The following is a 14,617-nucleotide window of genomic DNA, read 5'->3' as shown; positions in this document are numbered from 1 at the left end:
CATTGGACAGTCTATAGATTTTTACAATTATTCCAAATGTTACTCTTTTCATAAATTTTGAAAAAAATAATAATTTTTTAATAAAGAAGGTCAATAACAGAGGTTTATTTTATTTAATTGAGGTTGGTGTAACTGATATCAAAAAATAGTAATAATTTGAAAATCCCATCATAGTTGGCAATTACAGGCATAGGAATATTTCTATGTCCATGGTAGCAATAGAGCAAAGGCAATCCTTTATTAAGCTATTATATCGTACTTCAAATAATAGTTAGATCTATAAATCGCCTTAAAGTTTTATTACAGAACGTTTATTACAGAAGTGCCGAAGAATGCAAGTAGGAAAGAAACATTTTGAAATTGCTACGAAATGGTAAATGTTTAATTTATTCTTTAAATGATATATGAAACCATTCATTATTAAAACATGTAATAATATATATAGCTTCTTAAACTAAATATAATAATTAATGTTAAAATTATATAACACTTTCTAGAAAGTATCATATCAATCATATAATATAACGCTAAATTGACATTTTTATAAATTTGTACACCATGATATTTAATATAATTTTTTATGATTTAGGATCCCATCTGTATTAACTTATGGAGGAACAGCTGGTGTGGCACTGATTTATTTTACCGATTGGAAAGTAGTAGCTAGATACATACCATTTTATGGAAGCAAATTTGACAACTAAGTTGTAAAATATATTTATTGTAATATGTTAATAAATTATAGTACTATATAATTCAATGGATTATTTATTAAATATATGCGTTACATTCTGATGACAGTACAAACATTTTAGTTGATTTTGACCTTTGATAGATTTGATTCTATTTGCTTTTCATACAATATATTTATTTCTTTTTCCATTTCCTTCCTTTTACGTATCGAAGCATAATTCTCAAATCTAAATCTGTATATAAATATATATTAATTATATATCTTATTTCTCACTAGTTGACAATACAAATATAATTATACTTACCTGTAAAAACCAAAACATAATAGAGTAACAGATGCAACAAAAATTATCTTAGTTGGAAGGTTTATGCCGAATTTGCGTTTCGCCATGAGATGTTTGCTTTAAAATAGGAAGCACTTTTAAAAATTATGTTAATAATAAATTAGGCTTAGATTATCTTATTGAGACTAGGAATATGAACTAAATTTTTTTTTATGTATATTAAAAATGTCAATTATTTATTCTCAATATTATCGTATAAATCTTTTTGTAATGCAGGAAACCTACCTTATTTAAGTCTTTGTTAGTAAAATTTTTTTCAGCGTATTGTTTTAATGGTTCATTCCAAATATAATAACCACTCAAAACTCCTAATGCAGTGGCTACACAAACATTAACACGTGTTTGGGGAATGACCATTACTAATTACTGGCCTAAGAAATTTATAGTTACTATTACAATATTAAATATTTTCGTTAAAATTATAAAAAGCGGAAGATAACCTTTATTAAACGAAAAGGCATGTACGACCACAGGCGTCGAATGGGTGGTAGGTACTACTATACAATGTTACGTAATTTGAATTTTCTATATTTTTAATGCTGAAAATTTTTGAATTTTTATACAAATATATGAATATTAAAGAATATATATGATCTTAACAAATACTGTTGTCATTATGGATTTAGTTTAGTAATATTTAAAAGATTACTTTTCCAATAAACAAATTATTTAATAACTTTATTACAAATATCTTTTTAATCAATATTAAAATACACTATCATATACAAATTTGTGAATATTGTTTTATAATGATCATTCAGATTTTTCCAACAAATTTATAAAATTTATTATATGTATCTAACTGAGTTTTGAAAATTTCTTGCATTGAAACAGGTAGTGTTCGTGATAATAAAGCAAGTCCATGTTGATCACACATACTGATTAATTGATTTATACAATTTTGTATAGACATCTAAAATAAAAAGTTGAAGTATATTATATTAATTGTTAACAGGAAATATGGTAGTGCTTGCTTAAGAATCCGCTATTTTGAGACTATACCCGTACATTTATCTGAGCAAATAGAAATTTTTTAAATTGAACAAGAAATGATGTAGGAGAATGGGATACTGATATCAATATTTAACACATGTATACCAACTACATATCAATGACAGCTCAGCATTTCAATAGTATGAATACATAATTCATGGAGATTGTTATAGATAGCAAAATGATGTTCGGATGCTTATGCAGTGAGTACGTTATATAATGCTATATTGTTAACTAAAATATATCATAAAGAAACTTACCTTAATAAAGCTTGGTATTGAACTTTCTGACAATAATTTTAGTAAATCTGCTATTAAATAAGGACTTATTCGAATCATATCTTTCTTTAACTTTACTAAAGAATTAGTAAACCTGTATGCAAAATATAATAGTTTGAAGTACGTTTATGATTTTTTCTGTTAGGTAAATAAAAGATTTTTACTTACTTTTCAATATCTAATGCAAGACACTTAAATGTGTGTTCTTCAGACTTATTAATAATAGATTTGGATTTGTGTATAAAAATACTTAATATTTGTCTGTACAATATTAATAATAAAGGTATTTTATCGCTAATTAGATTTGTTCTCATTTTGAGCAGTACATTGCACAATGCTAATGAATCACTTAAAATTACTATTGTATTTGCTTGCAATAATTTTAAACTAACAATTATACTCATATCAATAATATAACCAGGAAGATACAAATGTTTAGCAGCAAGAATATTGTGTATTAGTTTCAACAAAGTTGGCCAAAATTTTTCTAGTATATTTACAGTTTGCATTGTTTGAATTAAGTTATTGATAGCTATTAAGCGTAGCTTACTGCGATCATTGGACATATCTGTTTTTAATATAGCATTCCATATAATACAAATATTTTCTAGATTATTTTCTTGTTTACCTAAAAGTGTTTTAACCTGTAACAAACTAAAGTAGTAAATATTTTGTTGATGACAAAATTATGCTATATAATATGTATAAAATTATTAAACATACCAACTGATTATGTAATTCTTCGGTAAATTCAGAAAGTTCATTCAGTTCACTTGATGCTAATAATGGTGAAAGTACATCTATACATGGATATTTAAATAATGCATACCAAATTGCTCTTATAGTTTGATTTGTAACATGAAATACTTTTTTATTATGTAAAATAACAACCATAAGTTGTAGACCATCTTGTAATAATTCATTTGTAATCTCATTATTTTTGTTGTTCTGTTAAGTAAATACTTTATTTTTATATGATGTAATTTTATTTTAAATTTATCACAAATATGTTTTGTTTATATTTATGTATATTTATATTTACCACAAATATGTCTTCAATTGTTGATTCTGTAACCTCCTTTAATTTTTCATCAATGTTTTGATCTTTAATACCAATTCTTAATAGCAGATTTAATATTTTCATGTCATATGAATTTTTCATTTCAAAGGATAGAGTCTCCATTACAATTCTGATTAATTTTTTTTCCGCCTTTCTAATTATTATTTTTTGGTCAACATTTAATTTTGATTTAACACGTTCCATAGATTCTAATAAGAGAAACATATTTTCCTTGGAATTAGTGGAACATTTTATAAATTTTTTTAAATTTTTATATGAACAATTCTTGAGAAACAGTTCCAATGATTTTTTGAATGTTTTGTTTTGTGGTAGAAATTGTAGCAACAAAAAAGGATCTATATATTGAAATATATCAATATTAGGCTTTTCCAAGAGATCTAAAAACAAAACAGATTTTCATACATTATTCATTTTTGATTAAATATCTTATCTGTATAATCATGAAACGTACCTGAAAATATTATATTGCATAAGAAGACTATTTCATTACTCTGATTACATTCCATTCTAACAGCAAATATGAACATAAATGTTATAACTTTTAAATTAGTATTCAAAAATATTAGTGGTAGATGAAGTAATATTTCTAAATATACTTTAATTTTATGTAAAAGTATATTTTGCATTTGTACCCATTTGTTTACTAGCAATTCTTCCTTTAAAGACATTAATACATCACCTATTTTTTCACATTCAACAATTTCAGCTTCAAGTAGCAATTCCTAAAAGGATACAAAATTTTTGTTCAATTATTTAATTAATTTTATATAATATATTTGAATATCGATAAAAAATGTATACTCACTGCATTAAGGTATTTACTAATAGATTTTGTTATACCTTCTGCTGCTAAATATCCAATTTGTGTAAAAACATCAGTTAATATGAATATCACTAATCTTTTATTTTCTTTTAAATCATTTTTATGTAATACTTTCACCCAGTCATTAAAATTATCTGCATTAGAAACCATATCTGCTAATAATAAATGTGTTAATTTTAATACTTGTTCATTACTTAAAGATGGTATTATTTCTGTATCAAATTTTAATATTAAGCCCCAACAACATTCTAAACCACCTATCAAGCTCTTGAGTATCACAGGAGATTCAGTTAATGTATTTTGAGACATCTTAACTTGTTGTAAAATAAGTTTGTTCTGAAATTTTATGTAAATATAATTTTTATATATTTCTAATGTACAATATGATGAAAAATAAACAAACAAATAAATATTAATTTGATAAAAGTAATAAAAGAAGTAATGATGAAATTTTGATAACATACCATATTATTCTTACAATCTTCATTGCCAAATTTTTTAATTTTTTTAATCAGTTGCTGCCACTGAGTCTCAGACATTGATAATATCAAATTTTCTGAAATAGTATTTGGCACATAGTATTTTAGAGCTCTTTGTGTTTCATTCCATGAGAATATTGCAGGTAATAATATTACAACTTCTTCATCCCGATTTAAACTCAATGTTTTAACCAGTAGAAGTGATAGAATATTTCTTACATCATCAAAAGTATTTACAAATTTTGTGTAGGAAGTAGATGTTCTACTATATTCAAAAATGCATATACCATCTAACAGTGTAATGAGCAATTCAACTATAGCACGTAACATTAAAATATTTTCACCTATAATAGAAAATATTTAAAATATCATATATAAGAAAATACTAAAATAGATAAAAATCAACGATGGTTCCATTCTTACTAATATTATTAGATTCCAACATTTGTAAGCAATCAGTCTTTAAATGGTATGTCAGTGTTCTTAACATAACTACACTTTGTGAATTTGTTACATTATTTACAGCTTTCATTAATTTCTCTTTGAATTCACTTGGGAAACACATATTACTTTCTGATGACATATGATATGATGCATGAGACAAACTATCTTTTAATGCTATTAATATTGCTGAAATTAATTTTTCCTCTTCCCTTAAGTGTATAAAAGCATCCAAAATAGAAATCATTAAATGTTTATATTCCAATACTGATTTTCCTATAAACACTTTTCTTAGTATATCTTTAACTTTTCTTTCAATTATGAAAGGATTAAAATAACAAAATTGTATTAAGAGATTATAATCTGCATTACTCATGCTTTTACTTATTAAAATATCATTAATTATATTTTGACAATAATCAAATAATGTGATTTCATTTACTTTATTATCAAAATTAAAAGTTATGTCATTTAAGCATTTTAAAAAAGTATTCAAAACTTCTATTTTATGTGTCCCAGAACATTCTACTAATTTTCTTAATATTATATCTAATGTAACAGTGTCCGATTTGAAAGTAATTACTGCGACACGGAAGAGAAAAGTAAATGTCATTAAATTACTTTGGAAATCTTTTGTCTTTGCATTTCCTGTTAAAATAGATAGTAAGTTTTTAAATTGTGTTATATCTTCATTTTTTAGAAATTCTCCATTTTGAGTATGTTTTCTACCAAATATTAATTGTTGAATACATTTATGTGTTATTGCACCTAATCTATTGGTATTATCAGTACAGTCATGGTCAATTATAACACACAAAGGATATAAGATATCATGTATAAACATGATTCTCAAACTATCTTTTGTAATAAAAGCAGATTTATAAATTTGTATTATATTTTCTACGACATTAATTACTGTATTATATGCTGTCAGTATCAATCCATTGCTTTTGTTAATTAATGAAATCTTTATTCCTTCTGCTGATTTTTCTCCAATGTTAAAGGTGTGTTTAAAAACACTATTTACACATTCTAATAAGGACTTTGTTAAAAGACCTAAATCTTTTGGATTATTAATAAAATATTGTGCAACCCTGTTATTAGAAGTTAATAATCTGCAGCATTCGAAAACATCCTCATGTATATGTTTTACATCTTTTTGAAATGTTTCAATGAATAATTTTATCAATAATTTTATTACGTCACTTTTAATATCTAAATATTCAGTTTTTAAACAATTTTTTAATGAATTCCAAGCTTCTTGGTCCATGGGACACATATTACAAAGCCATTGCAGAATAAGATCTTCTTTATGTATCATTGGTATATCAATGGCACAGAATGCATTTTCTGCTAATTTTAAACGTTTGGGTAAAAGTTCTTCGTCTGAATTAAGGCGTCTTAATAATTCTGTCAAATAAAAATATATATATGTAATTATGTCTTACCAAAATTTTCGAAGGTTAGAATTCTATTCACGTGGTAACTTACCTACTGATAAAGACATTTCAAATATATTTACGTACTATATTGATATATTCAATTTTTAACACATTTTTCAATATTCTTTTGTACAAACAGATTATTTTAATACATTATTTACACAATTAACATGTTACAATTTTCACTTGCGTTTTTTTTGTTGTAATATCTGCCAACTTTAAGATAATGGAAGTAACTGGCCATTTTACAGCGGCCGGAGTATGAAACAACCCAAATCTAATCCAATACTCACGATTCAAAATCCCGCCACAAAATGGTCGCCACCAACATGCATTGTATACAACCCGCGACTCACTGGACTAATCATCGATAGAAGTCAATATGGCGCCATTGTTACTTACCTGTCAAATATGCTAGAAATGCTTGTTTTTTACATACGCGTAACTTTTCAACCAGTAGATTCCTAGATCCATAACCTGCATATTTGGATTTTTCTCGTCGAATACTATCAGAATATATACGGAAGGGTCAATAATTTTTGAGCCTCTATAGAAAACTACAGCAAAATATTTAAATAAAGATTTGCACAAGAAATATATAAAGTATATATTTAGGATTTAACATCGAATGAACAAAATTTTAATTACTATCTTTTTTATACTATGTAACATTTTCTTGACTTATTGAATTGTCAGGTTCACTTTCTATTGTTTCTGTAGTAATAAATACATTATCATGTTCTATAGTTTGTTCACAGTGTAATGTATTATATACTGAAATAATTTATATTAATATTATATCATTACTATAATTAATTTAATAGATGATTTAAGATATTCTTCCAAATGACACAGGTGACCAAACAAGATGTAATTTAGTGAGTATCATGAGAAAAGATTATGCAGTATCTAATAATAACAAAAATTTATTATACATATAAATCTGTTTCTTCAGAAAGCATAATTTGTTAAAATTCTGATTTCATATTTTTCCATAACATTTCTCTATGATACCTATCAAATTTCATCTGAATTAACTGCCAGTGCCTTTCAGAAATACAGTTATGATTTATTATAAATGTATACCTGTACTGTGATGAAATGGTTTTATACATAATATCATTAATAAGCCAACCATTGCAGATGTAGCACAAACATAAACTAAAACACTTTTATAGTAATTTTTACAATCAATCCAAGAGCTTCTGAAAACATAAAAAAGAGAATTGCTTATTTTTGTTTACTTTTTAAAAATTTACTTGTATCATCATTTAAATAATTAATATTTTAAGAAGAGTTACTATATACTAACAAATATTGAATAAGCATAACTGCTAATCCATTGCAAAGTTTGTCTGTAAAACTCATAATTCCATATATAAATGCACCACTATTTACATTTTGTCCAATAAAATCTGCAGTAACACCAAGGCTAGTCACCAACATAATAGAGCCTGCAGATCCTATAATAAAACAAATTAGTATTTGGGTATATTTCATTTATATTTAATTTTAAGGACTTTAAAAAAATTATGTAATATTACCTAATATTAAGGAAACTGGATAGATTTGATATTTTGTGTATGTTAAGCCAGTACCTAATTGTATCCAAATACAAGCAAATACACCTAAGAAAACTCCAAAACAATATGAAACTTTCCGACCCAGTTTTGTATTCAATTTTTCTATAATTAAAGACATCACAAAACTACTCAAATACATTATTAAAGGAATTGTAGCCAAAGATGTAGCTGGCATATTTAATGATTTATGTAAATATAAAGGAATATAAATTTGTGATAAGTTTACAAACAAACGAGTAGGCATATATATACAAGCTACTTGATATAATTGAACATCTTTTAATAGTACTAATACTGTTCTTGAATTTCTATTCAATGAACCTAAAATAAATGTGATAAAACAGATTTTATAATAAATAAAATTTTTAATCACAGAGTAAGTAAATATAAAAATAATTTTACCATCAGAATTATTAACAAAGTTTTCTTTGACAAAGATATGAAATAAAATAGATGTTACAGCTCCTACTCCAATTCCAATAAATACAACTTCCTGGAATTTCTTTGCATCATTGGGCCCAATTTGGGCATTGGAAGCATTAGTATCTGTCACGTGTAATACTGCCCATGTAATACAGTAAACAAAAATATTTGAGAGAACAGTAAAACTGTATCTAAATAAAGTTGTAATAAATATTTAGGGTTATAATTCAACTTTAAATATCTCCCTTTCAATAATTAAAGACATACCTGATCGCTATGAGTTCTGTTCTTTCATGTTCAGAAGGTGTAAGTTCTGGAACTAGGGACAAGTGAGATATTTGTACTGCAGCCCACCCAAACTGAAAGATTATCACAAATGCTGCATAATAGATTAATTGAGCCCATTCATGAGAAGTTTCACAACCAATACAATGTGAAAATATAAAAGGAAATGCAAATAATATGCATAAGGTACCTAAAATAAATTGTTTCAAAAAATTATGTGATATAATAAATAACATATAAAGAAATAATATCAATATATACCTATTAAATGCCATGTTTTTCTCCTCCCATATTTACATAATCCAAGGTTATCATCCTTATCAGAATGAAAACCAACAAAAGGAGTAGCTAAAGCATCTGCTATTTGACCAATGAGTAAAATTATTCCAGCTGAGATTGAATTAAATCCCAATACCAAATGAAAAAAAACTAATAAATATGTAAACCACATAGAAGCACAAATATCATTCAAAACATGTCCTATTCCATATAAAAGTTTCCGAGAAAAAGGAAGACGTTGTATTATTTCACTATAGTCATCAGTTACAATGTGTTCATTTTCCATTGTATTTAATGCAGTGTAATACTCTACAATGGAATACAAACCAGTTTAATAATTTATATGATACATTTTAATATTTGATATATTAATAATGATACAAAGTAATTGAATTTTAGACTTTTAAGCAATTGAAATTTATTAAAACATTCTGGTACATAATGACAATCAAATGGAATGATTTTTTACGTTTAAAAACATTTTAGTTTTACTTTGCTTATTACTATTACTATATTACTTTGCTTATTGCTTATTATAATTAAAATGATTTAAATTTTACAGTTATTATACATAACCTATCACTTATTGTTGATAGTGTTGCAATTCTATATGCACAATTCATATAATTTTGACCTTCTTTCTAGATAACAATATAATAAATATTATAAAGCATGTTTTAAGATTTTACATGTTACAACAATTCAAAATTTGAAACCTCTCTCTTTATTTCGGTATATGACGTATATTACATTTGACCACAGTATAAACGTTACCGAAAATGACTCATTGTCGATAATGAATGTATTGTTTTTCATGAATATTATACATAGACAATTACATATTTACAAAATCTTTAAAATTAAAATAATGGTATCAAATTCAATCTTTTTTTAATATTAAAATCAAAATAAATTTATTAAAATTGTTGTGTTGCATAAACATGAAATTTTACTGTATCACTTGTAAATTGCTGTTGATTCCAGCGATTATGTTCATTAATTTAACGCAGTTAAAAATTTCTAATACTACTAATAAACAAGAGAAAAAGAGAAATACATATTTCAAATTATGATGAAAAATAAGTTCAACAATAATTTTTTGGTATATTTTCATATATACATATACATAATATGAAATAATCTATATTCTTCTATTTTACATATTTATATTGTAGTATAATTTATTATATATTCTTTAAATAAACACAAATTCTTAATATTAGAATGCAATCAAAAAATCTATTACTGAAATTTGTATTTAGCATATTCCTAAATTCCTGTTTTTATATTTATAATATATCACTATACTATATACTTATATGTACTTTTATTTATTGTATTCACATGCTAATAATATTTTAAACGCTTAAAGATGATCTAGAATTTATATAAAATTGGTGTCCAGAAAATAAGAATGTAAGAACATAGATACAAGCTGCAATCCAACAATTATATGCATTTTGTTTATAACCCCTCTCTGCTACAGCATAAAAATCTGTAGGTTTATTAAAAGTTTGTCCTTCCAATGGAAGGTCTTCTATTAAAGCTACACTGTTGTAGTAAAAGAATATACCCATCAGGAGCTGAAAAATAAATGAATTTTCTTTTAGATTACAATTTTTGAAAAATGCACAATATATTTGCTTTATATATATGAATAAATAACAGGAAATACAAGAATATATTGATTTATTCAATGAATCCTATAATTACTAAAAGACTGATTACGTATAAAAGGTAACTAATTTATTTTCCCCAAATAATAAAATTCAAATAAACAAGGAGAAACAAAATCTGAATATATAAAATATATAAAATGTATTTTTTTGAAATTTTTTATACACAATGCACAATTTTTAAATTGATTTTAAAATTTCTCAATACATTTAAAATTATTAGGTTAAAGAAATGACTTACTAATTGGAATATACCCCAAGTAGATAATATCAGGCCACATAGGGCATATTTAGGTCCACATATCTTCATCTTTTTTGTCAAAGTTATCTTCTATTACTTTTGTATAAAATAATCTAAATAGAAGTCTACCACTACTTGTAATTTGCTAGTTTGCTACACCCTTAATAATCATATGATTTTTATTGACCAGTAATATTAGATATCGATATCTCGAAAGGATGTATCCGGTATTTGAAAATCTGTGATACGTACATATTGGTTAGAACAATGTATATTGTTATTCCATTAACATTTGCTTATTAATTAAATAGAATTGGAAAATTTAAAGTGAAAATAAATGCAAAATTATATAATATATGTATCATGCGTATTTTATGATAGACAATATTTATTTAAAAATCATAAATCTTATATTATTTTAAATATTACATATTTAAACGACATAATAAAGATTTTCTTATATGATTCTTTAAATACATTAATTGTTTTATAATATTGCAAATATCATCCACTGTTAATACTGACAAATATTAAACATGTTCATGATTCATACTTCCTTGTTGTCAGCCCTGATTCATAGGACCATGGTTGACCGATTGGGTTAGTTTGTATTTCATTTATTATCAATTAATTAATGTTATATTCTTTATGCAAAGTTTAATTTATTTTTATTATATAACTTTAATATATAGAATATTTACTTCGATTATTAAATTAGAAAATTCATAATCTACTTATTCTATGATTTTTGAAATTTCTTCGGGTAACGGTGTAATTTAGTAGTTTGTGATTTTGACAGTTGAACACGTAATATATAAAGCGTATTACAGAAATGATTAATCTTTTAGTGAATTATATTTGTTGCCGCATATTATGGGTTTTACTAAAATCTTTACCTGAAAGTAACTAAAGGTTATTTATTTATATATGATTTATTACAGTAAATAGCGAGGCTAATGCCAGGCGTATTGCTATGGTCGAAAACTGCTTTGGCAGTTCTGGCCAGGTAAGATCGATGTTAAAAATCTTAATTTTTCTTATGTTATGCCTTATATTTTCGAAGAACACAACTATGCAATATAATTTGACATATGTGGCATCGTTCAAAGCACAAAGATGTTATCTATTAAGTTTACATTAATCTATTACATATTTCAGCCACTTGCAGTACCTGGAAGAGTTTTAGTTGGAGAAGGTGTATTAACCAAAATGTGTAGAAAAAAGCCTAAGCCTAGGCAATTCTTTTTATTTAATGATATATTGGTTTATGGAAACATCGTAATGAACAAGAAAAAGGTAAGCATGTATGAATATTAATAATTATACTAAATATAATTTTAACTTATTTATTAAAATATAATAGTTTAAAATAATATATTAATTTATTAGAGATATTAAGAAGATTTATATATGTTAACAGTACAACAAACAACATATTATACCACTTGAAGAAGTCAAACTTGAATCTTTAGCTGATGATGGACGTAAGTTATATTTTCCATCCATTTATTAAATTATGTTTTGTACTTTTGTACTTAAAATATCTTAAATATTCTAAATATGATTTATACTTACATATTTGTGAAATATTTTATTTAATTTCTACAAAAAGTTCTTTGTTTTCAGTTAGATTACCATTTATAATAATGTTAGGACTAATTTTTGGATTATTAATTTGTTGTATATTAAGTACAGACACCATTGAAAAAATATATATATATAGTTATATAAAAGTAATATATTAGTTTATTATTATTTATAGAATATCGCAATGGCTGGCTCATAAAGACAGTAACAAAGTCATTTGCTGTTTATGCTGCCACTCCAACAGAGAAACAAGAATGGATGGCTCATATTACAAAATGTATTGAAGACTTATTAAGAAAAAGTAAGTAATTATTATTATGATAATTTATTTATTTATGTAATATATAATATGTATCTGTATTCTTTTAATAGGTGGTAAGAAACCAGTTGAAGTTCATGCAGCTGTTTGGGTTCCAGATAACGAAGCTACAATTTGTATGCATTGTAATAAGACACAATTTACAGTTTTAAATAGACGGGTATTCATATGTTAATTGTGTTTCCAAACCATTAAATATATTATATTCTCTAAATATTTATATTGTTAATAAATCATTTTCAGCATCATTGTAGACAATGTGGAGCTGTTGTATGTGGGCCTTGCAGCAATAAGAAGTTATTATTGCCTGGACAAGGAAACGGAAAAGCAGTCAGAGTTTGTTTGCAATGTTATGATGCAGCTAGTAAAGTAAAAGCATCATCTCCTTCTGCTGTTGATAACCTAAATAACAAAGATCAACAACGTAATTCTGTAGATAGTTCAGGAGGTGATAGTTCTGGTGATGATGACGATGGAAATAAAGAAGAAAATCATGATCATGAGGTAAGTGACTTTAAAAGTACTGATAATGAATAAATTCAATAAATTTTTAATGATTTTATTATATATTTTATTTTCTTACAGCCTAAATTTTATTCTACACTTGCCCGATGAAGTTAACTGCATTACATTACAATGAACAGCAATACAAACAGGAACATTATTCAGAACTATATTTTTAAAAGTTAATAACATTAAATTGTCAATAATATTACAACTAATAGTAATTTAAAGTTTGTTGAAATTACTCTTAAATTATATTTATACAAAAAATATGTCTGTGTGTATAAAGAATTCAAATAATTTTATATTAAATTTAAAAAAATTTATATCTTTGATATATATATGTAATTTACGTGAATGACTTGGGAGGTATCTTCGACATTAAAAGTTATATAGTTACACAGGCATTTAAAGATAGAGAAGACTATTTTTTTAACTCTGTATTTTATAAAATTTTAACCATTTATACTTGTATTATCTTGTTATATCGTACTATTTTGCTATTTACTCTCAGTAGATTCTAATTTTCGTTAATATAATATTTTAAGAATATATGCCACATTGTGCCTTTCTAAATAGAACACTTGTCTTTTCTATTGTTTGTAAGCAATTGATACTAATCTAATGTTAATTTCAAAAAGAAAAAGTACATTATAATAAATTTTTAAATGTATAAAACTAAAACTATTCGGTTGTGTGTTTATATTATAAGATTAAATGGAATCTTTACGAAATATCATATATTTACAACAAATAAAATTTAATAACATAATTCAGATGAATTTCCTTAGTTAATCTTCTCTTTGAAATTTAAATTAATATAATAATATATTATAAGATTAAATGGAATCTTTACGAAATATCATATATTTACAACAAATAAAATTTAATAACATAATTCAGATGAATTTCCTTAGTTAATCTTCTCTTTGAAATTTAAATTAATATACAGTGCATCTGTCCATGCATTGTCAAATAAATAGAAAAAAATTAAGAATTCAGATACTTTCCGTTATAAAATTAAAATAAAGCTATAGCATATTTATTTTATCAGAATTTTAATTTTTAAGGAACAATGTCAATATAATTATTTATTATATATGACAAACTTGATAACTCCCTCTCTAAATGTTTACCGTTTTTTAT

General features: G+C 24.7%; 4 protein-coding genes and 1 long non-coding RNA gene across 6 annotated transcripts; 2 read left to right on the top strand and 3 right to left on the bottom strand.

Moving 5' to 3' along the window:
- The first annotated feature begins 85 nt into the window (after positions 1–85).
- Positions 86–755, top strand: LOC132910724 (uncharacterized). Its single transcript, XR_009658839.1, has 2 exons — positions 86–373; positions 590–755. It is a non-coding gene; the product is annotated as an uncharacterized LOC132910724 (long non-coding RNA).
- On the bottom strand, positions 753–6,761 carry LOC132910715 (uncharacterized). Of its 2 annotated transcripts, none has more exons than XM_060966615.1 (12): positions 6,624–6,761; positions 5,115–6,542; positions 4,677–5,035; positions 4,195–4,548; positions 3,841–4,111; positions 3,351–3,766; positions 3,032–3,256; positions 2,477–2,952; positions 2,291–2,402; positions 1,263–1,950; positions 999–1,111; positions 753–926 (listed from the first exon to the last, which is right to left on the bottom strand). In XM_060966615.1, exons 1-10 carry the CDS (start codon positions 6,637–6,639, stop codon positions 1,795–1,797), a joined length of 3,813 nt encoding a protein of 1,270 aa, XP_060822598.1. In that variant the 5' UTR covers positions 6,640–6,761; the 3' UTR covers positions 753–926; positions 999–1,111; positions 1,263–1,794. The 2 variants fall into 2 exon arrangements, with proteins under 2 accessions (XP_060822598.1, XP_060822597.1); XM_060966614.1 differs by having other exon boundaries at positions 999–1,094.
- Positions 6,402–10,159, bottom strand: LOC132910718 (major facilitator superfamily domain-containing protein 12-like). Its single transcript, XM_060966618.1, has 9 exons — positions 9,721–10,159; positions 9,127–9,453; positions 8,848–9,055; positions 8,560–8,771; positions 8,119–8,478; positions 7,887–8,037; positions 7,661–7,779; positions 7,223–7,348; positions 6,402–7,131 (listed from the first exon to the last, which is right to left on the bottom strand). The coding sequence occupies exons 2-8, from the start codon at positions 9,428–9,430 to the stop codon at positions 7,236–7,238; spliced, it is 1,467 nt and encodes a 488-aa protein (XP_060822601.1). The 5' UTR covers positions 9,431–9,453; positions 9,721–10,159; the 3' UTR covers positions 6,402–7,131; positions 7,223–7,235.
- Positions 10,160–10,224: 65 nt separating this feature from the next.
- Positions 10,225–11,256, bottom strand: LOC132910723 (ribonuclease kappa). The gene is made up of 2 exons (XM_060966626.1): positions 11,062–11,256; positions 10,225–10,727 (listed from the first exon to the last, which is right to left on the bottom strand). The coding sequence occupies exons 1-2, from the start codon at positions 11,128–11,130 to the stop codon at positions 10,503–10,505; spliced, it is 294 nt and encodes a 97-aa protein (XP_060822609.1). The 5' UTR covers positions 11,131–11,256; the 3' UTR covers positions 10,225–10,502.
- A 338-nt stretch (positions 11,257–11,594) lies between these two features.
- Positions 11,595–14,243, top strand: LOC132910719 (pleckstrin homology domain-containing family F member 2). Its single transcript, XM_060966619.1, has 8 exons — positions 11,595–11,661; positions 12,003–12,067; positions 12,220–12,357; positions 12,482–12,545; positions 12,824–12,949; positions 13,021–13,127; positions 13,211–13,471; positions 13,553–14,243. The coding sequence occupies exons 1-8, from the start codon at positions 11,598–11,600 to the stop codon at positions 13,580–13,582; spliced, it is 855 nt and encodes a 284-aa protein (XP_060822602.1). The 5' UTR covers positions 11,595–11,597; the 3' UTR covers positions 13,583–14,243.
- The last annotated feature ends 374 nt before the right edge of the window (positions 14,244–14,617 follow it).

Source organism: Bombus pascuorum, chromosome 9 (genome assembly GCF_905332965.1).
Source record: "Bombus pascuorum chromosome 9, iyBomPasc1.1, whole genome shotgun sequence".
Classification (NCBI taxonomy): Eukaryota; Metazoa; Arthropoda; class Insecta; order Hymenoptera; family Apidae; genus Bombus; species Bombus pascuorum.
Note: the sequence above shows the minus strand (reverse complement) of the source record. Positions and strands in the feature narration are given on the sequence as shown.